Below are 21,172 nucleotides of genomic sequence, written 5' to 3'. Positions count from 1 at the left end.
GAAGAGCATTTCAACATCTTGCATGTGTACAGTTTGATATTTTCCAACGCTATAGCGGGAGTCTTGACGTGATTGCCTCGATCTAGGTTGTCGTCGATCTAGGTTGATTTTTTTCTGACGACACTTGTCTGCAAGAACTTGATCGCGGCAACAAGTTCGCCCCAAAATTTGGGATAACTATCTTGTTGGAATATGCATTGATGAAATTTATACTATTGTTTACACCATTATTATCTCTTTCAGGTATATCTTAGACTAGCCTATCTCGCTGACTACGAAATCCGGTGGTAAGGAGTTGATGATTGCGGACCTCGCATGTTGATTCCCCGAAAAGGCGTTATCGGAGTTTGTGGATTGGAACAGCTGTCTCATTCTAGATTGTTGGAAAGTGCAGCGCTGCTTCCTTCAAACATCTGTCTTCTGAGCCGCATACTCAATTGTTCTCCGACAGTCGAGACGGAACAGCGAAATGTTGTTCAAACTTGCATGGCTCTTGCTGTGCGTGTTGCCTCTCGTGGCACTCTGCGCAGAGGACTATTACAAGGTAAATACGAGGAGAGGGGTATACGATGCAGAGCAATGCTAATTATTATGAACAGCTCCTCGGCATCGAGAAGAGTGCATCAGACCGCGAGCTCAAGAAGGCATACCGAACACTTAGCAAGAAATACCACCCCGATAAGAACCCGTCCGTCGCATCCACCCTCCTCCCAAACCTGGCCTCAGGAAACAATACTGACACATGTACACAGCGGCGACGAAACGTCACAAAAGAAATTCGTCGAAATCGCCGAAGCATACGAAGCCCTTATCGAACCCGAGACCCGCAAAATCTACGATCAATACGGCCACGAAGGCCTCAAACAACACAAAGAAGGTGGAAACCGTCAAGGAGGAAACCCATTCGACCTCTTCTCTCGCTTCTTCGGTGGTGGTGGCCACTTCGGTCATGCTCCTGGTCAACGCAGAGGCCCTAACATGGAAGTCCGCGTTGCAGTACCCCTTCGCGACTTCTACAACGGCGCAGAACACGAAATCGCTCTGGAGAAACAGGCTATTTGTTCAGCATGTGAAGGCTCGGGATCAGAAGATGGCAAGACAGACACCTGCGGCAAGTGCAAGGGCCATGGCATGATCATTCAAAAAGCACAACTCGCTCCTGGAATTTTCCAACAAATGCAAATGCAATGCGACCAATGCGGCGGAAAGGGAACAACCATCCAACACAAATGCAAGACCTGCGGAGGTTCTCGTCACGTCCGTGAAGTCGAGACCTTTACTGTGTCCATCGAGAAGGGTATGCCCAAGGGAGCAAGAATCAACTACGAAAACGAAGGAGACGAAAGCCCGGATTACATTGCTGGAGACCTTATCGTGCAGGTCATCGAGAAGGACCCCGAATTGGGCAAGGGAGAAGAGAAACACGATCGCACAGATGGCACATTCTTCCGTCGCAAGGGCAATGATCTTTTCTGGCGCGAAGTGTTGAGTCTGCGGGAGGCATGGTTGGGCGACTGGACTCGCAACCTCACACATCTGGATGGCCATATTGTCCAACTCTCACGCAAACGCGGTCAAGTCGTCCAACCAAACTCGGTCGAAGTCCTCAAAGACGAAGGCATGCCAGTCTGGCGACACGAGGATGGCCCTGAATTCGGAAACCTCCACGTCGAATACGTTGTCGTATTACCGGATCAAATGGACAAGGCCATGGAGAAAGACTTCTGGAACACATGGGACAAGTGGAGGAAGAAGAGCGGTGTCGACCTGCAAAAAGATGCCGGCAGACCTGTAGCTACTGCCGGTGCGGGACACGATGAGCTGTAGTATGATCTTGTCTTCTTCATCTATCATTCTTGGTCTGCTGTTGTTTGGAACTGAATACAGCATTGAAATACCCCCTCTACCTTTTTCTACTATCATCGAATTAGAACATCAATTTTACATCTTGATCAGACTATCGTTGGTCTCTCACTGGTAGTGCGCTCGCAACGTTCGAGCTGATGTAATGCACAGTGTTGATACAGATGATGCTGCTTGCCATAGAGACAACGATATAGCGTATCAGAAATGTGTTCGCTATCTCTCATCACAGGTGTGGTCAGAACTATATCTGTGGAAATGCAGCAGTGTATTCGTTTCTCTCGATCACAAGCATGGAGTAAGTCAGAAAAGAAATTCAGTAGTGAATTCGTTGTTCTTAATCGTTGAGACACGGAGGAAGTCAAAAGATAGCGACATGTCAACTCTTTCCCTCTCCATATTTTCCGACTTTGTAGCTTGAGAATTGGGTCGAGATGTCACATCTCAGAGGCACTTATATGTAGTAAAGTCATCTGTGGAAATGCACAGTGTTTTTCAATTGTCTTGTTCATGTGTCTGGGATTGCTATTTAATTGTCGCTTTCTGTTTCTGTTCTGGGTGGAAAGAGGGGCTTGGGTGCCAAGCTTTGGTGTTTCGACTTCTGATGATTGCTTGGGGGAGCGATGCTTGTTTCCTTCTCTATTTCGCAATCAAGGCGCAGTCGCGGTCTTTGCTTTGGAGATTACGATCCATCTCATCTTCACGACATTAGTGTTGTCTGTACCAGCACTAGAGATCGACTTACTTCGCTGTTATCGGCCAGGACTCGTTTCAAGACCACCGGGAAAACAGATGCCTGAAGCACACCTTTGTTCTCGTTGTTCATGTCGTCCATCTCTCTAGCATCGAATGCTACCAGCAAGTCGTCTTCGAGCGCCGGGAGCATCTCCAAAGAGTATTGGGCCTCTTGAAGATGCAAGTCTTGGACAATAGATATGTGTGGCTCGATGGCACTCTGCAGCTCAGCCATATCGTCTGTGGTGATCGAAGCGCCGAATACGCGTCTCATGGCTTTTGCAGAGTGAGACGAGAACTCGTTGAGTGTCTCTTCCGAAGTTTCCTTGGACTGTTGGACATCTTTGCAAAGAATTTCGTTGGTCAGCATGACCCACTGCTTCTTTCTTTCTCTTGCTGCTCACGCAAATGTGGGTGTGTGAAAATGCAAAATGTGTTATATTACTCCCATCGACGAGTCTGGTAATTCTGTCTGACTGTTTCCTTCCGAGCTCAAAAGCAAATCGACCCTGTTATCGACCTGTAAACATGCAAGCAACCCCCCTTATCGACACACAAACGGTCCACAATCAACCATATCATCGACGCAAAAGCCATAGTTACACCTCCAAATCATACCATCATAATTCATACCCTGGGTCGATCTTGTATTGCCTACACTCTTCTGTGGTCCTTCTTCATCGGGGCCAAACGCTTTCCAGGACAAGCACCGCGCTTGTGTTCGGCTCTAAGCCTCACATTTTTCAAGATCAGACCGCAGTCGCAGGTGAACGCGCCGTCGATATGGCTTTGCACGTGCTTGTTGTAGTGGTTGATTTGCTGCTTGTTGGTGCCGTCGTAACGCATCCCGCAGCGCGCATCACTGCAGACGAGATCCGTCGATGGCTGAACCGGAGCGGAGGTCGATCGACCTGGGCAGTCTCTGGTGGCATGGACTTTGGATGCGCCATTGATCATCCTCAGACCGCAATCAGAGCAAACGTGCTTTCCAGTGGTATGCGACTCACGGTGCTTCTTCATGACATCGACGTTGGACGGAAAACCCTCGTACTCCTGACCACAGCGAGAGTCTCCACAAACAAGCGTCTTGGCGATCTTGATCGACTCCACAGCAGCCTTGTGCACGTCGATGGCGTCCTCAACCAGGCACACTTGCACATGCTTCTCACAATCGTGACTCCACGTGAACTGAAGGTTGCAGGCGCTACATGCGAATCTTCCGTCGATGTGCTGTCTTTGATGCTTGTTTAACTCGTAAGGGAATTCTTCGTAGAGACAACGAGGGTCGAAGCACTTGGCGAACGACATTTTCTTGACGGTTCCGTTCTTGTGTGCAGCCATATGATCGTCGTAATGGCATCTCTGATAGAACATCAACTCTCCAGGTTTATTCTTGTAGCAGCCGTCGATAGGACAGTGCAGTGTGTCCTTTATCGACTCTCCGGTGGGTGGATTGGGCCAGATATCCTGAAGCGCACAATGGCTATCCGCGCCAGTCCATTGAAGCTTGCTGTTGGGATCGACATAGGGCCACCCATTGAGGGCGAGGTACTTGGGGTTGTCCATGGTCGAGATCGACGAACCAAAGGCGGCTGCCAGCATGGCTTCGACCTGGTAGAATCTGGCTGGGAGATACTCATCGTGGTTGAATCGACGCGTGAACGAGTCACCAATGGCCAACGTTGACCAATGGTAATTGATGGATCGACCTTTGGCTATTGCGTCCTGGATAAAGGTATGGAAAGGGGATCCTCTGACTGCCCTAGAAAGATGTGTGTTAGACTCAAACAACATTCTTGATATCTCCGGATCGACCTACTCTGCCTTCGAGACACCGTCGTTGAGTTGCTGCCCTCTTCTCTGCTCCAGTCCTCCGTCTTCACTCCATGCACATCCCACCTTGATGATTACATGTAAGTTGCCCCACGCGTCGACGTACCAAGCCATGCAGCTGTATATTCCAGGGCGGTTCGTCTTGACCCATGAGAGTTTCAGAAGATCTTGGAAGCACGGCTTCTCCTCAGCGGTGAGTAGGTCGATAGTTTTCGGCAGAAGAATAGACATGGCGAACTTGGCGTCACGGTCCAGATCCCAAGCATCCTCATCGACCTTGCTCGCCATGGCCTTGCGATACTTTCGACTCATCGGACACTGATGAAGAGGCTCCAGTGTTGAACGCCATGCTGTCTGCAGTCGATCCCGGCGTAGGAGAACTGCCTCATATGCCTCGGCAGGCAAAACGTAGCGGTCCATCGACCTATAGATGGCTGGTTCAGGAACTCATACAGTAAAAGAAGGGGACAAGAGTGAGGTAAAAGAGTGAAGGTTGAGGAAGAGGAAGAGGTGACGGAAGGTTAGGAGAAGTGGGGGTAGAGACCTCTTTCCTTCTGAACATCCTCAACTTGGAAGGAACCATCCTTTCACGTGAAGATTCTCAAACGTCACTCACCACTTCTGACCAAGAGTGAATCCTCAGTTCCTTCTCAATTGGGAAGGGACCTTTCTGAACACGATCAGCTGCATCACATTTACTTCTCTGTTTCATTTGGCCTTCCAATTGATCTCTCACCTCGACCTCAAAAGACTCTCTTCCCTCTCTACCAACCCTCTCTCTTACAACAACAACCTCTCTTAATCTTCAACAGTACTCATCATCCACAATGAATACTCCTTCAACGATCTACACTCCTTCACCCACTCCGGTCGATATCGATCGCGCAATCACCGAGTACATGGCCGAGCAGCCTCAAGAGATCCCTCACTCGCAGGTCGATGACATGACCTTCGATCAGTACATGGAGTCCAACTTCGAGGACACCAGTGGAAGAATTGTCACTCCCGAGTTTCTTCGCAACGTCGATACCGGCTCCCCCAGCAACGAAGAGTCTCTCGAGATGGACAGCCCTCAGGTCGATACTGGCGATGACACCACCGAGATCGAGATCAAGGAAGAGTCAGGTGCAGACAATGCAGACAAGTCCCAGGTCGATGAGGGCTCTGAGGAAGACGGTCCCGAAGTCAAAGAAGAGGCCGAAGGAGATGGAAACGAGGATTCGGAGGTCGATGAGGGAGCTGTGACCGACACAGAAGCTCGCCCTCAACAGCTTGCAGACTACAACTGGCGCGAGAATCGCCAGGCTACTGGTCTCAACAAGAAGATTCACGGAAACTGGAGACTTGCTGCTCTCGGAAAAACTACGTCGACCTTCAGCTCCAGAGGACCAGATGGTGTCATTGGCGACAACCAAAGACTGATCGACATAGTCGATATGCAACGCAACTTCGTCAATACTGGTAATCGCAAGGGCGGCGGAATCTTCAAGAAGGTGTACAAGGACGGAAAGAAGAAGGGTCAGGCTGTGATCAGCAAGAAGGGTCACAAGAGTACTTGCACTGTTATCGACTCAGCCAAGGCCGCCTTCAAACCAGCCATGAGACTCAAGAACGATAAGGACGTCATCGAGGCTGGCCGCAAAAGTGCCCTCAAAATCTTGGAGCGCTACGTCGATGCTCAACCTCGCAAGAAGGGCAAGGCTAAGAGGGAGTCCAAGAAGGGCAAGAAAGCCAAGGTCGATGAGGCTGAAGACGAGGAGCATGAAGATGAGGATATCGACTGTGTCGGTATCGACAAGGTTCTCGAGAAGGGACCTGACGATGATGATGAGGGACCTGAGGGAAACGGCGGCGCTGCCTTCGACTATGTTCCCTCTGGAATTACTGCTTAAGCCTGGGTCGATGGACATTCGAACAATGGGAGTTTGAGATATTTATGGGGGCTGACGGAAGCAAAGGACATTTTGATGTACAATTAGCAAGTCACACGAGATATGAGAATCACAGAACATAGTCTGTCCCACAAAGAAGTTCGACAAGATCGTCTCACTTGACCCCTTGCGTCTCCAAGAAGCTGCACCAGGTATCGGCGCTCTGTGCGGTGCAGCATTTCTCAACCTCAGATTTGAGGATCTGATCAGAACTCGTCTTGGAGCAGCAGCTTTCGATCGTCTCCGTGAAAGCCTGCCCATGTTATGGCAAGCTGCGGTCAAAGATTTCGAGAACAATGTCAAAAGAAACTTCGACCCATCAAAGTCGAAAACCAAGTACGACAAGAAAAAGTACTTCGTCAACTTCCCCGGTGCTCCGAATGACCCCGAGACTGGAATCAAAGATGGATACATCACAATTCACAGCGCAGAGGTAGCAGAAATCTTTCGCCCAATCATCGACTCAGTTATCGATCTCGTCGAAAGACAGCGCATGACACTTGCAGCAAACGGATTGACTGCAAAAGGTGTGATATTGGTTGGCGGGTTTGGACAGTCCAAATATCTTTATGCATGCTTGAAGCAACGCTTCGCTGATCAGGATCCTCTTCCAACCTATTCCCAAGCTACAGCCGGCACCCCCCCTGGATCTGAGGGTCCGAGATTCCAGATTCTTCAGCCTCCCAACCCCTGGACAGCCGTTGTCCGAGGCGCCGTCCTTTCCGGACTCGAGACTGGTGTCATTGTCAGCAGAAAAGCAAGACGCCACTACGGTGTCATTACGAACCGCACGTGGGACGGATCGAAGCATTCTCCCAATAACAAATACTGGTGTGAGACCATGGGTGAGTGGAGAGCAGACAATCAGATCGATTGGTGCATTCAAAGAGGTCAAGATCTGCCAGTGGACAAGCCGGTAATGTTACCCTTCAGCTATGTGTGGACATTCCAAAAGCGCTTCCCATCATCCGTCAATCCAAAGATCATCGTCAGCGATGCAGTGGATGCACCTTCAGAGTACGTAAAGTCAGCCGAGACTCGTGTTCTCTGTCAATTGCCCGCCAACCTCAAAGACGTGCCTCGCGATTGCTTCGGCTTCTGCATCAAGAATGAAAGAAAACTCCGCGAGCTGGAAATCGAAGTGGGCGTTGTTGTCGACTCAGGCAGCTTGAACTTCGATCTCAGAGTTGACGACATCGTCTACGGCAAAGTCAGAGCAGACTACGAATAACCACGAAGACATACTCACAGCCACCACCAACAGCAGTCAGTCTGCGCATTTCATTTTTTTGCATTTCCATCCAGCCTTCTTGACCTCTACATGAGAGAAGATCAGGAGAAAATCTCTAGCATTCCTACACCAGAAGTACTTACATCACCAAACATGCATTCTGCGTACAGAAAGATCCACTATAGGATTTCTCTTCGCAACGAAAATGACTGACCCAAAAAACAACACAAAGCACCAAAAAAAACAGACAAAATATATAAAACCATCCCCAAAACAATGAAAAAAACCTGTTGAGTTTTCTGTACATCTTTTTCTCCTCTTTACTTGACATAATCGTGCCCATGCAACATCATCACCTCAATCGTAAAGCATTCACTACTGACCTCCTTCCCACCTTCAAATCCTCATCATGAAGCCATGATCACAACCATATCATCTCTCCCGAGTCGATACCGAAAGCATCAGAAGAAAGTGCACTTACATCATGCACCAGGAATCTCAATGAACACATTTCTACTTAAGAAATAGCCCAATCATCACGATGGCCCCGAGCAAATGCTCGCAGTGATCCAGCATGAGTGATATCGAAGACGTCCTTGCGAGCAAGACTCTCCAATCGAGGAAGGAGCGAGCAAAAAACTCAAGTGAGAAGAAAGAGAGCAAAAAAGGAAGGAGCACTTTTTCGGCAGGGAAGGAGCAATTGGATATGTTAAAGATCTCCGCCTGAAGTGTTGTTCTGTATATGATAAATTGCCGCGATACAGATTGTTCATCAGGTAGCAGCCACTCCTGTTGAGAGAGTCCGTTTTCGAATGAGTCATGTATCGACATGGTAGAAAAGGCACAACTCGGGAGGTAATGATGAATAATATAAGATAGTCTTTCTTCATTCAGAGCTATTACAGTAGTAGACAGCCATAAGAGAACACTGATTTGGTACAGAGAATCAACAGAATACGAAACAAGCAAGCAAGCAGTCACCCGACCGCCAAACTCCAGTACTCTCCAGAGCAACAAAACTCCAAATACCTTCATGCAATTCGTCGCGACGTGCGGAAGCCCTCATTAGAAAACGCCATCCCAAAGGCAAAGTGCCATGACATGCCCCCATTCGCTTTGCTAGTAAACACAGAATCGGAAAGAATTTGGTGCAGCAGCAGTGGTTGCTCAGAATCTCAGGGTGGCCTTATCCAAGTGTCTGAGTGCCTGGACATCGCGTTGAGCATCGTAGCCCATCTTGTGCATGGGGATGTCTTGAGGACGACCACCAATAGGGCTGCGGCTTGCGGGACGGCCTGCGTTGAGGGCTGAGGGATTGCTTGTCTCGTGGATCAAAGAGCTGATACTGGGAATAGTGGTACCGCCGCTGACAGGGGGCAGAGTGGCAGGAGGAAGCTTGGTGCCTTCTGTTTGAGCGCCGGGGGCAGTGTCCATGGATCTCGGGCTCGGGAGCGGAGGAGGAGCAGTCTTTCTGTCGTTGGCCAGAGCGGGGTCGATCGAGGGGTGACCGTGGCTTGGAGGGCGTGACGAGAGCTCTTGCAAGGATGGGCGGTGGCTGTGGTTGATCTGCGGAAGTGACGGCGGAGGGTGGTTGTGGATGGGAGTGAGCTGCGGGTGGTGGGGGTGGTGGTGGTGAGGGTGAGACGGTGGAGCAGGCAATGAATTGTTGGAGAGCGGAGCCGGAACGCGATCGAAGGCAGTGAGCTGGGGAGGGTAGTGCTGAGCGGGTTGAGGAGGATATTGCGAAGGGTGGAGGTGCTGCATGGGCGAGTGGTGGTAGCCATAAGGCGAGTAGTGCGGTGGAGGAGTGTGCATTGGGCTGGGAGGAGCCCATCCATGCGAGGCGTATGACATGGGGCCGTGAGTGTATTGAGGTCTCGGAGGGTAAGGAGCGCCAATGTTTGCAGACTGGTGAGGAGAATTGGCGAAGGCAGGGCTGGTCATGGGGCCGCGAGTGACAGCAGGGATGGCGTTCTGTTCGTGCACAGTCGACTCGGGGTACATGCCCTTCTCAGGTCGGATGTGACGCAGTTGCGGGTCGCTTGATGGTTGTTGAAGGTTTTGCGACACGGCGGTTGAGCGAGCGAAGTAGCTAATGAGATGGAGATGCTGGCCGTTGGACGTGGTGATACTGAACGACTGCTTGATCAGACCATCAGGCTTGTAGCGGTAACCGTCAGGACCGTCGTCGGAAGCATCGTGCTCTTTGGCTGCGGGAACCTTGGGAGCGGCGCTGAAGGTGCTGCCGCCGCGCTTGCCCTCCATCTCACGGTATGTCAAGAAGCTGCCGGAAACGCGACTTGCGCTCCATGATTTTCCGTCCGTCCAACGTCTCATACCTGCCTCGCGCTCATCCCAGACGAAGACTGAGCCTGACTTGATTGACAGTCTTTCCTTCTCGGACAGTCGGCGCTGTACTCTGGGCAGCAGGCCGATGCGGCATGCTTCGAAGAGGAGGATGGCATCTCCAGGTGTTCGCACGTGGCCATAGTAAGTTTCCATGGCTGGAGGTGCTTGTGTTTAGTGTCTTGGGTGTTTGGTTCTGATAAGTCTTGCCTATATCGAGGCAGAGGCGATGTCACTGGTCAAGTCCTTCCAAGGAGCAGAGTGATGGATGGCAATAATCGCAGAGTGTGTGGGGCAGTATCTGATCAATTCAGCAAGAGTCGCGAACAGACACGTGTGAGGGATCACTTTGGCCACGAGGATTGTGGAATGGTGGATGTGGAAGGAGGTTGCAAGAGAGAGCGAGAGTCGACAGCAGCAAGGAAAGGCAGGAACAAAACGAAAAGGCAAGCAGGTGGAAGGAATGTCCTACGCATGCGCTTACTGGTCAAGAAATTAGCTTCGATTCCAAGAGAAGCTAAAACTACGACAAGCCAGAAACGCGCTTTGACCCGCCCGACCCCGTAATCCTTAAACCGCCCAAGCCTGACGTTTTGGACTCTCTTGCGCTGGAAACCGCTCTTCGCTCCTGCCAGTCAAGCCCTCGCTGTCGACGGTCTCTGGCCGTGTTGCTCCCCGGAGAATTCTTGACACTGTGACTTCCTTCACATCAGCTTCTCCATCCTCCATCGCGCGCCTGGACTCTGTCGACTCTTCTGACTTTCTGACTTTCTGGGTTCCCTGATCGGCTGGTGTCTACTGCGGCTTGCCCGGGATAAGTCTAAATCTTTAGCGCTTCGTTTAATTCTAAATGCTAATTCTTCGACTAGTCTTTCCACTTTCAAGCCCATGGCGCTTCCGATGTTCCTTTCTGACTGTTGCACAACAGACACATTCGCCGCCTCCCCTCGAGCCCTAACACTGCATCATCGCCCACCACAATTCAACTTGCTCCCACTGCTCCCCGATGTCACTCACTGCAGCCATCCCACCCCCATGCCAGGCCAAGCATTCTTGACCTCGCGCTTGGCGACCTGTCTCGATCGTAGTGCGCTCTGGGCGCCGATCTATTAAAGACAGCTAAGAAAGGAGCCAAGGATGGCTGTGCAAGCAGACAAGAACAACACAAGACTGGCCAAGCACTTGTCCGGCTCTGTTTTGACCGTTCCCTACCAGGGACGAAACACTTCCCAGCGATATCTCAAGCCCAAATCCCAAGACGATCAACGTCCGCCATGCGTACCCGTCATGAGCTCGAGTTTAAGAGTTCGGGGGTGTGCTCGTGGCACCACGCTAGGCTTTCGCCTTTTCCTGCGTTGGCTCGTCGTCAACTCAAAACTCGTCTTCGTCATCTCGGCGCAGCAAGTCACGAGTAGACAAGGACGTCTCCTTTCGAGTTGCAACGTGAGAGGAAAAGTCTTGGCCGCGTAAGCTTCTCCACCAGAATCCTTCAAGCCATACCAGAGAATCGATCTGTTGGACCCCGTACTGTACCGTGAAGTTTGGCTTGACTGCCAAAACAAAACCCCAATGAGGTATGTACTCATCTGACCCAATAGACTTCCCGCCCCCAAGCCCAGACAAGATCCAATAGATCTCGGCATCCTTATCAGCTCGGCATGCGCATACATATTTCAATGGCTCCATGTCCAGTCCCTGCTCCTCCCGAATCCACTCCCTCACGCAAGCGCGAAAAGCGGTTGGACATTGGAAGGATTCACGAGAGGCATTACGAGCTCGAATTGACCGTTTGGTCACCACTCTCGACTCCAATGGCCCGGCCAAGAGAGTTTCATGCAGAACCTTCTTCAGCGGCTGGAGGTTCCATTAAGGATAAGGTCAAGATTAGAGGCTCTCCACGTGTCTCGAACGAACAAAGTATTGAGTGCGACCAAGCGAGCGAAAATCAAGCTTGGCTAGCACCAAGCCCTAGACGCCACCTTCCTTGGCCTTACACCAGCCAGCCATTGCACTTGGAGAAAACGGGCAAGTCTTACCATGCACCCCTGTCTTCGCTGGGCGATACGGTTTGCAGGAGTCTCAGTCATCACTTGCTGTGCTTTCCGTTTACGTGCTGTCGCTACGACTTCTACGACGGACGGTTCTTTGGTAAATGGCTGACTGACGTGCTCGAGTGTGCCCACCCGTTTGATTTGTACCATATGACATGTACAGCGACATTTCGGAAAATTGCCCGCACTGTATGCGCTGAGCGACCTGTCTGGACTTCAATTGGTCTTTTTGTCCGGTACCGCATGTCCTGATGTGCTGGAGCCTGGAGGTACAGAGAATTGAGTATGCAGCAAAAAGCAGAAGGGGCCTGGTTTTTGGAACCAGCTGGAGGACATACATCAGAGAGCCAAAATACGGTACCGAGTGTTTGTCACTCCTTCGGAACCTTTATTGCTTTTACAGATGCACCAAACAAGCGGCCGAGAACGTTCTTTGTAAGCATAAATCTTTACCTTTTGATTCCGCATGCGCGTTACATGTCTTGAATCTTTTCTCCATCGCTCTCATTAAAGTATCCTTGTTTGTACACTTCCGAAGCTTTGCTGTCGTATCGTGTGCAGCGTGGAAGTCTACTTTGGCAGTCCTCGTGAGTTTGCTTTGCACGTTGCACGCAAGCCTGTTTTCCTTGAATCCATGTGCTGGGAAGTCTGCGAATATCTTGTCGTAGCAACACGCGGTGATGCACTTGACCACAAATAAACTTGACCAGAAGCCCGTCATTCAATGAGGGCGACTACCCAATGCTTTCTTGATGAACCCACCTCTAGTTTGGTAAACCACACTATCTTGATCATGACAAAACTCCGGTCTTCCAGCGACCTGAGGAGGTACAACAATCGGGCTTCTTTTCTGTACTCTTTGGTCAAACGTTACGCCGCGTCGCGCGGGCTGCGGAGGAATCAAATATCGGTCTTGTCTATTCGTATCTTTTTTTGCCTAGTCTACTTGCATCGGACATTCTTAAATGATAATTGCTGGCATATACGAGGTCGGTTTCTCCTGAACGCGCGTTTCACGACGGATGGATATATTTTGATCTACGATTTATCTGTGTTCAATTTTTGTAGATTTTCTACATGCGATAAGGATTGCTCTTGTGAAGCTGCGGAAATGCATGATGGGGTTTGGAGTGGTGCGTTGGGCTCCAGATGAACCTGTCGTTGACGTGATCTCAATGGATCTCGACTCTGCTCTGTATTCAATCGTGTCATTCTACAGCCGTTCGCGTCACGAATGTTGGCGGACGGGCAGCTGCAACAATGCGAGTCTCCATTTTCGTCGGAAGCATCTCTTGCAGCTCGCATATGATATTCTCCATCGCAGCTTGAGTATCGCAACACATATGCATCGGACTTCGGGAAATGTGCAGTGGGAACGATATAGTAGCTGAGCGCTCAATCCAAGGAAAGTCAGATATAGGTCGTTATAGAAGTGATAAGGCGCGATATCCATGTATCCACACCCTAGGACCTTCCTGACGAGGAAGCCTTGTTCTTAGCCTGTTCTTCCTTGTTCCAGAAACGACTTTTGTAGGCGGGGAAGGAGCTTGAGTTCCATGTGTTGACCAGTACGCTATGAACACCGTCAAGTCAGCATGAACCTCTAGCAGTAGATGGAATGGGGCGTGTGTGGTGTAGAGATTGAACACACCTCTGCGTCTTATCCGCATAATCCTCCTCACTAATCTCCTTGACTCCAACCTGCATGCCATCTTTTGAGAACTTGACATTCTTCTTCTCCATCTTTTTCTTTCCTTGGTCGGCGAGGTCGTTGGTCCAGACGTACATCTGTTGCCGGTGTGTCAGTCTTGTGATCGGCAAGTGGAGAGCAGATAAGGCTGTTTAGGAGTGGTGACGAACCTGGTAGCCGACGAAAGCGAATGCGCCGACAAAGACGAAGAGGATGATCAGGGGAACGAGGTTTCCAATGGCGCCCATGATTGCGGTCGTAGATGTGTCGCAAGTCGCTGGTTGGTGTCGCGCGGTGTTGCGTGAAAGCTGTAGGACCGTTGAGAGCGGGCGTAAAGCTGGTAGTCAAAGTCGCAGTCGCGATGCGAAAAGTTGGAATGTGCGGACGAAAAGATCGCTCGTCGGACAAGTGTTTGCTGTTGCAATAAGATTGACCTTTGTCCGTATCCCGAGATTGATTCCACTAGGGTTAATACGCACGCAGCTCGCGAGTCGCGCCGGCGCTTCACGAATCGTGAGAGATGTGGGAAACTCGAGGCCCGTGCATGATTTGCGGGATTGTGGAGATATGCATAATATACACTCTTTATCCATGCGTTCTTGCTCTATTCTGACCACCCATCGTTCTTGCCATTTCCACAATATGACAATCAAGTTCTAGAAGGCTACCTGAACGCACTCCGGTCGTTCAGCTCCACAAGAATAAGTCTGGGGATGTTGTGAATACGAACAAACGACTATCTAACAGTATCGCGCAAACCCGAGCAGTTGAGAATGGGCGTTCTGACAAGAGCTGAAGTACATCAGCCTTGGGAGTTCAGCTCTGCTCGGCATCCTATTCCTCTTTTCGTCAGTGAACCACTGTTCTGTCTAAATACTTTAATGGCACCTTGGCCACCAGCGTTTATTGACTAGTCGTTTTGATAGTACTCAACGGGGATCTCATGGTCAGCTTGCTTGTAGCTACTACTCGGTCACAATCTTCCTCCGACCATGTGAATGAAAGCGTTATGATGGCTTGACAGACCCCCTGAAATGGTAGTCCTTTCAGGTGATAGAAATCCACCCCGGTACTTTTCCAGAGGTATGAGCAATGCCAAAGTGAAGGAACAAGTTGCATCGAGACCGAAGGCTCTCACAGTCCAGGGTCGAAGTGTAGAGCTATGAGAGAGTGGGACATTCTGAGCGTCAAGCCGTGAGAAGTGATCTTGGGTGGAACATCGCCTTCAAGATGGCTTGGCAGATGATGAAGATATCGTGATATCGTGCCTTATGGCAGTCCTTCGTCTCGCTCCCTCCTAGTGAGACCATTCGTGCTGTCGATTCTGTTTACATCCTGACGAACGCTTACTCAGAAGCTAGGTATGACCTTCTCTTTGTACTCTGACGAGATAAGGAGGGCTTGTTCAAGTCCACACTCTTTCGCTATCTTGGCAAGCCGTCCATAGATGTAGAGCCATTGGTCCTTTGATATGCGAGGACAGCTCGAGGCTGCATGAAGAGGCCAGATGAGCGAGTAACCCCCAATCAGATCGGCTATCGTTTCCATCTGATCCGGTGTGCGGGCTCTTTGTTTTCCAATACCCAGATAGAATGGAACACTTGAGCAAATGTCGTCAACAGTGCGTTGTTCAATCCATCTCGTGTGTATATAGCGATCATCCATTGGATAGTCGTATGGTCGAAGCCATTCCAATCCGTTAAGGATGACCGCAGCCGAGAGCATATGGCAAGAATGTAATTTGTTCAGTACACTGCCCTTGTGCACATCACTGAATGAATGCACGGGGCCAACCCAGGCATCAGCGTTGAGGGGATCTGCTGGCTTCTCCGGGATATATGCAATCGTGTGCGGCAGCCATTCTTCTGACAATGATGCCGCCCAATTTTGCATAGTGGCTTCCAGATGACATGCTCGTTCTATTATTGCCTCCATATCTGCCATGCTCTTGGCATCGCGTTGTCGCTCGCATACTCGTCGCGTCTTCTCCATTAATGATGGTAACTCGATGGTGCAATGAGTGAGATACGCCAGTGGATCATCCTCGGTTGTGTCGCATAACCAGTTCATTCCTGCTTCGAGCTGTTTGGTGGGCTTGCCTTGTCGTATGCAATTGATAAGCATGTGAGTTCTGGCAGCGCGGAAGAGTGCCAGACTCTGCTCGGTCTCCAGTTGTTGTAGTCCTCTACTTTGTACGATTGCACTCGCACCTTCTACATGATTTGACCACGCGGTGATTGAGTTGTCCGTAGCTTTGATAGACTGTGAAGGTAAGATAGTTAGTCGTTACCCTCGTGATGCGACCGTGCTGCCGAGTACTTACTTCATACAAGCATAACAGTAATGTAGCTTGTAAAGTCTCATCTGAGCGCGATTGTATTGGATCCTGCAAAGCATGCGCAGCTATTCGCATAGCCTTTCCGTACGTATCAGCTGCACGATACTGTAGATGCTTCTGATCAGGTAGTTGAGATATAGCACATAGTGCTGCAGCATGCGTGGCAGTTCTGAGCAATGAGTCTTTCGAGGAAGCGCCATACATCGGTGCCAGGAATGGAAGAAATCCACGAACAGTATCCTGGGTCCTATACAGGCGAGCGAAGTTTCTGAAGTATACATTGACAACCTCCTCCTCTATCGATATTGCAGGCGACTGGCATATGGTTGTCATAGCATCAAAATCGGTAAGATATGCCCTTTGCATAATTGCCAGCTGGTTTCCTGGGCTGTTCACTGGTTGTGGCCCATTCGAAGCAGTCGCTAATCCAGTAGGGGTTTCGATAACGAACGCATGTTGTCCAGATAATGCTGTGTCCTTGCTGCTTTAGTGGAATGTGTTAGTCCTAAAGTGTACATGGCTTGCGAGCAGCATTTACCTAGTTGAATCAGGAGATCTGGATGCTCGCGGCTTTCTTGCTTTTGTGACTTTACTCGTCACCTTTTCGGTTTGGTTTCGGAAAATGTAGTCTGCTTCATCTTTGTAACCTAGACAAGTCCGCGAACTCTTCTGACATTGCGTGCATGTTGGACGACCTTCATCGCACTATGATCCGTATCTGGTGAGTGGCTTGCATCAACAGAAGAGATCTGCTTACTTACTTTGATCTTTCGCTTTTTACACGTTCCACACCCTCGGCTTGGTTTCCTTGGTCAAGTTAGTCCATATTTTTTGACTTGACGTTTTTCTGTCTTTCTGTCTTACCCCCCGTACACCATGCTTATTGATCAGAGGCGGGCGATGGCGATACACGAAGCGACGAGAAAATATGGAGAATCACACCTGGGTTTCTGGCAAGTCTACACACAGCTGCTGCCTAGATGATAGGGAATGCAGTTGTTTGGGATTTTCAAAGATATTGCATCGACTTCCCCTGCGAAACTCTGTTGCTTCTACTGAAGTCATTCGCAAGCACTTCCGTTTTGGGATGTGCTGACAGCGGAAGATGTCGGGGGTCGGCGATCATGACCGCCGACTCCACCCTACCGATCTTCCGTTCTTTTCTCAAACACATTTAGGGTTGAACAAACCCCTTGCTTATTGTTGTTATACAAATACTCACCAATTTTACAGCTCACTTGAAGGTTCCTCGTTCCGCAAAGAGGCGCCGTCATCTCTGTTTCCCCTACAATGGTGATCAGTGACATACCAAGACGATATGGGTAAGACGGAAGCACGATATTCGTATAGCACGCTCGGACAGCATGCACTGTACCGGTTGCACAAAGATTGATGGAATATTCGTGTCCGCCTTGATTATGCCTGCGCCGCACTTGTCGACGGCTGCAGGGTTTCAACTTCTCGTACATTCCGACCAATTCCAACCATTGTCAACACGCATAATGTCTTCTTGGAAGCGTCCTATACTACGGGAAGAGATTCACTACTAATTACGCGCGTAAAAGTCATGTGTTCTCAATTCAAGGCAACATTTTATGGTGGAGAGGTGGAACCAATCATCCTTCCGATCCTTCGTTGCAATTAGTCTGTTTAGATGAAGTTCACATCAAGTAAAACTGCATAGACGCATGGTAGGAATGTAAGTTTTCCATGGATCGATTTCTTCTCCTCTACTTTCTTCAAGCCTTGTCATTTAGCAACGACAGGCAATGAACGTAACCTGGAGCCGAACCTGGCCAAGAAATTTGGGAATCCGATATGGTACGGCTACTTTTCTGTGCATACTTTGCCTGTTGCTATTCTTACAACTGAATTCTGGTCCCAAAACCATTGGGCTGAAGCCTGAACTTCGCGAGCTAATACGAAACCACACCAACATACAAACCACGAAAGACGGGCCATCTCAGTATGACATTGGAATTGTCATGGCCAAAACTGGTCCTGAGAACGTCAACTGGCTAATCGAACTGTACCACGAAATGCCCTTTCGACCCTTCATTTATTCCATGAAATCTCCTGCTGAACCTGGTTGTCTCACGCCACATTCAAGAAGAGGGAGAGAAACCGCACCATATCTATCTTACATCATCGACAACTATGACTCTCTACCGGACTACTCCATATTCATCCACTCGAAAGACGAGCAATGGCACAACGACATTCTTGGCACAAAATCGGCAGACACAATAAAGGCTCTTCGCTTCGAGCACATCAACGCTACTGGGTTTGTCAACCTACGCTGCGCCTTGAATCCTGGATGTCCTCTTGGAGTTAACCCGCTCGATCCTACCAAAGAAGACATTCGGCGCAAAGACACAAGAGCTTTCTTCGCTGAGATATACATGGAGCTGCTTGATGTGACACGCGATCAAGTCCCACGCCATATAGGAAATGTTTGTTGTGCACAGTTTGCTGTCACCAGGGCTCGTATCTTACGACGACCAAAGAGTGATTACGAGAGAATGCTGCGGTGGGTCGAGAACAGTCATGAGGTCGATTTTGGCATAGGCTGGGTGTTTGAAAAACTTTGGGACACGATTTTCGGCATGGATGCGATAAAGTATGTACCCAGAATCTGACTTCATGAAGCATCGCTAACGTTTGTCTCGCAGCTGTCCTAACTATGAGCAATGCCGCTGCGATTTGTATGGTTGGTGTGGACCATTGGCGTCCGGCGAAACACTACGACCTAAGATTACAACCGAGAGCGAGTAAATCTTTTACTTATCCCATTATTGAAATCTTTTGAACTCTCGATCCGATATCCGACTCTATCGAGCTGTCTAGTAGATGTTCTCACGTTTGTCTTTCTCGAGCCTCATGCGGTGGTCCATGTAAATATATCAATGAACCTTCTCCATCTAGACTTCTCTGGTTATAAAGGTCATAGTTTTTTGATGCTCTGGCAAACAGACTCTACTGAAAACCTACCTCAACCATCTCCGCCTCACATTATGATTCATATCTTCTGTCGTGTCAAAGCGTGGTTGTGACGATGGTGATGGGAAAGTGCTCCCGAGCTTTTTGGCGGGGTCCGGAGAGTGCTTCCGGTAAGGCGATTCTAAACATGATCTTATCGCTCAACACCATGCACCACCAGCATCTCATACTTATGCCACCTTGATCTTCGCCTTCATTTTCTTTTTGCGCAGCTAAAGTCTAGCCATGGCTATCATGGAGGGATGGAAGGACAAGATGGCTTGGCCACGCCTGATTGTTTTCATGGTCGTCGTGTTTCTTCTTCTGACGACAGTAAGGTCCGTCATAGGAAAGAAGGAAGCTTTCAACCTTCCAGCGAATGGACATCCTGGAAACGAGAAGCCCGAAGGAGATACCAAAGTCAACACGTGGTGTCCAATTGCCGAGCCGACTGCCATCGAGGACGGCTTGACTAGCTCGACAGAGTTTGCGAAGAACAAAGATCTATTGAAACAGCAAGTCGAGCGTCTTAGCGCGGCAGTCAATGTGCCTTCAGTTTCTTACGATGACAACTATGAGGTTGATAAAGACCCGAGATGGCATGCTTTCGTCACCCTGCATGAGACGCTCAAGTCTCACTTTCCCCGAGTGTATGTCAATGCCATGAACACACTTCGAGTTGTTCTAACATATAGCAAGTCACGAAAAAATGGTGCTCGAGAAAGTGCATAGCTATGGTCTGCTCCACACGATGCCAGGAAGCTCTCAAGACCTCAAGCCCCTCGTTATCATGGCCCATTTGGATGTCGTGCCAGTCCCGGATCCAACAAGATGGAAGCATCCTCCATTCGAAGCATATTTTGATGGGCAGTGGCTCTGGGGTAGAGGCTCTGTTGACTGCAAGAACAACCTCATTGGTATATACAGTGCCATGGAACGACTTCTCGAACAAGACTTCAAGAGCAAGCGTACTATAATCCTGTCGTTCGGATTCGACGAAGAAACTGGTGGCTTCAGAGGTGCCAAATATATGGCTGCTCATCTGAAAGAGAAATATGGTGAGAACAGTATGGGCATGATTATTGATGAAGGCGGATCTGGAATCCGTACAATTGACGGTGTGGCATACGCGCTACCGGCAATTGCAGAGAAAGGGTTCCTCGACATCGTCCTGACCTTGAACACACCAGGCGGCCACAGCTCTGCACCGCCCAAGAACACAAACATTGGCATAACGTCCCGCTTCATTACAGCCGTCGAGGAGCATCCTTTTGGTCCTCATATCGACGAGCACAATCCCTTCTGGGGCTATCTGAAATGCGAAGTGGAGAATTCGCCCAAAGCCTCGGAGCCATGGCTGCGCGAAGCCCTAGAGAAGAAGGAAGACTTCGCAGACAGACTTATCGATTCACGTGGAGACAAGGTCCGCTGGTCAATCCAGACGTCTCAATCAGTGGATGTCGTCAATGGCGGTATCAAAGACAACCAGCTCCCCGAGACGACAGAAACGATCATCAACTACCGCTTCTTACCATCAGACAAAATTGACGACGTTCTGAAGACCGTCGCAGATGTACTAGCACCACTCGCAAACAACTACAGCATCGCAGTCCAAGGACCAGGCTACTCGCAAATCGACAGAGGTTTCGGCGTCCTGAACATCTCATCAAGCAACATCCTCCAACCATCTCCACTTTCGCCCACAGGACCAGATGTAGGCGTATGGAACATCTTCGCAGGTACCATTCGACAAGTATTCGAAAACACAGGAGAAAAACTATCAGCGAAGAAGGTGGTACCTGTGGGCACGATTTCGACAGGCAATACGGACACAGCGCATTATTGGCAGTTGACCAAGAACATCTACCGATTTTCGCCGAGGTGGGAAGGTACGTCTGAGGGTGTACATACCGTGGATGAGAGGATTGATATGCAAGCTCATTTGAGTGGACTGAGGTTCTACTATGAGTTGATTCGGAATATGGATAGCTTTGTAGATAACTAGGTGCTATCTTCTTGGGCCTCCTCGTTTTGGGAGCATGCACGAATGTACGTGATTCGAAAAAGCTTCTTGGCCATTGCCGCTCTCTTATGGACATCTTCGGTAGAACATCTGCCAGGCACCTGCTAGGGAAGGGGAAATCGATGAAAGAATTGCTAGGTGAGATGGAGTGG

The 21,172-nt window shown here is 49.6% G+C and overlaps 11 protein-coding genes across 11 annotated transcripts; 5 read left to right on the top strand and 6 right to left on the bottom strand.

Annotated features, from left to right (window-relative positions):
- Window positions 1-469: 469 nt before the first annotated feature.
- On the top strand, window positions 470-2,225 carry M438DRAFT_287915 (DnaJ protein-like protein; the record flags this gene model as incomplete). Its single annotated transcript, XM_029901639.1, has 3 exons — window positions 470-544; window positions 600-688; window positions 753-2,225. 3 exons carry the CDS (start codon window positions 470-472, stop codon window positions 1,825-1,827), a joined length of 1,239 nt encoding a protein of 412 aa, XP_029766203.1. The 3' UTR covers window positions 1,828-2,225.
- Window positions 2,226-2,513: 288 nt separating this feature from the next.
- On the bottom strand, window positions 2,514-2,968 carry M438DRAFT_330970 (uncharacterized protein; the record flags this gene model as incomplete). Its single annotated transcript, XM_029903366.1, has 2 exons — window positions 2,514-2,561; window positions 2,609-2,968. 2 exons carry the CDS (start codon window positions 2,966-2,968, stop codon window positions 2,514-2,516), a joined length of 408 nt encoding a protein of 135 aa, XP_029766202.1.
- A 175-nt stretch (window positions 2,969-3,143) lies between these two features.
- On the bottom strand, window positions 3,144-4,541 carry M438DRAFT_18500 (uncharacterized protein). The gene has a single exon (XM_029899216.1). It carries the CDS (start codon window positions 4,390-4,392, stop codon window positions 3,253-3,255), a length of 1,140 nt encoding a protein of 379 aa, XP_029766201.1. The 5' UTR covers window positions 4,393-4,541; the 3' UTR covers window positions 3,144-3,252.
- A 470-nt stretch (window positions 4,542-5,011) lies between these two features.
- M438DRAFT_361431 (uncharacterized protein) lies at window positions 5,012-7,593 on the top strand (the record flags this gene model as incomplete). Its single annotated transcript, XM_029907507.1, has 2 exons — window positions 5,012-6,299; window positions 6,439-7,593. Exons 1-2 carry the CDS (start codon window positions 5,259-5,261, stop codon window positions 7,591-7,593), a joined length of 2,196 nt encoding a protein of 731 aa, XP_029766200.1. The 5' UTR covers window positions 5,012-5,258.
- Window positions 7,594-8,447: 854 nt separating this feature from the next.
- On the bottom strand, window positions 8,448-10,395 carry M438DRAFT_341716 (uncharacterized protein). The gene has a single exon (XM_029904568.1). It carries the CDS (start codon window positions 10,093-10,095, stop codon window positions 8,761-8,763), a length of 1,335 nt encoding a protein of 444 aa, XP_029766199.1. The 5' UTR covers window positions 10,096-10,395; the 3' UTR covers window positions 8,448-8,760.
- Window positions 10,396-11,286: 891 nt separating this feature from the next.
- M438DRAFT_18466 (uncharacterized protein) lies at window positions 11,287-12,315 on the top strand. The gene is made up of 2 exons (XM_029899213.1): window positions 11,287-11,513; window positions 11,592-12,315. Exon 2 carries the CDS (start codon window positions 11,598-11,600, stop codon window positions 12,240-12,242), a length of 645 nt encoding a protein of 214 aa, XP_029766198.1. The 5' UTR covers window positions 11,287-11,513; window positions 11,592-11,597; the 3' UTR covers window positions 12,243-12,315.
- On the bottom strand, window positions 12,316-12,750 carry M438DRAFT_18467 (uncharacterized protein). Its single transcript, XM_029899214.1, has one exon. The coding sequence runs from the start codon at window positions 12,709-12,711 to the stop codon at window positions 12,388-12,390; it is 324 nt and encodes a 107-aa protein (XP_029766197.1). The 5' UTR covers window positions 12,712-12,750; the 3' UTR covers window positions 12,316-12,387.
- Window positions 12,751-13,004: 254 nt separating this feature from the next.
- M438DRAFT_393817 (uncharacterized protein) lies at window positions 13,005-14,163 on the bottom strand. Its single transcript, XM_029909128.1, has 3 exons — window positions 13,851-14,163; window positions 13,642-13,778; window positions 13,005-13,563 (listed from the first exon to the last, which is right to left on the bottom strand). The coding sequence occupies exons 1-3, from the start codon at window positions 13,926-13,928 to the stop codon at window positions 13,455-13,457; spliced, it is 324 nt and encodes a 107-aa protein (XP_029766196.1). The 5' UTR covers window positions 13,929-14,163; the 3' UTR covers window positions 13,005-13,454.
- An 867-nt stretch (window positions 14,164-15,030) lies between these two features.
- On the bottom strand, window positions 15,031-16,896 carry M438DRAFT_351344 (uncharacterized protein; the record flags this gene model as incomplete). The annotated part of the gene is made up of 5 exons (XM_029906710.1): window positions 15,031-15,942; window positions 16,004-16,502; window positions 16,557-16,723; window positions 16,780-16,825; window positions 16,883-16,896. 5 exons carry the CDS (start codon window positions 16,894-16,896, stop codon window positions 15,031-15,033), a joined length of 1,638 nt encoding a protein of 545 aa, XP_029766195.1.
- Window positions 16,897-18,003: 1,107 nt separating this feature from the next.
- M438DRAFT_330964 (uncharacterized protein) lies at window positions 18,004-18,793 on the top strand (the record flags this gene model as incomplete). Its single annotated transcript, XM_029903365.1, has 2 exons — window positions 18,004-18,638; window positions 18,691-18,793. The coding sequence occupies 2 exons, from the start codon at window positions 18,004-18,006 to the stop codon at window positions 18,791-18,793; spliced, it is 738 nt and encodes a 245-aa protein (XP_029766194.1).
- A 280-nt stretch (window positions 18,794-19,073) lies between these two features.
- On the top strand, window positions 19,074-21,002 carry M438DRAFT_393815 (putative vacuolar carboxypeptidase Cps1; the record flags this gene model as incomplete). The annotated part of the gene is made up of 3 exons (XM_029909127.1): window positions 19,074-19,128; window positions 19,332-19,647; window positions 19,697-21,002. 3 exons carry the CDS (start codon window positions 19,074-19,076, stop codon window positions 21,000-21,002), a joined length of 1,677 nt encoding a protein of 558 aa, XP_029766193.1.
- Window positions 21,003-21,172: the final 170 nt, after the last annotated feature.

The sequence above is a fragment of the Aureobasidium pullulans genome, assembly GCF_000721785.1.
Source record: "Aureobasidium pullulans EXF-150 unplaced genomic scaffold scaffold_1, whole genome shotgun sequence".
Taxonomy (NCBI): Eukaryota; Fungi; Ascomycota; class Dothideomycetes; order Dothideales; family Saccotheciaceae; genus Aureobasidium; species Aureobasidium pullulans.
This window is presented reverse-complemented; position numbering and strand designations above follow the sequence as displayed.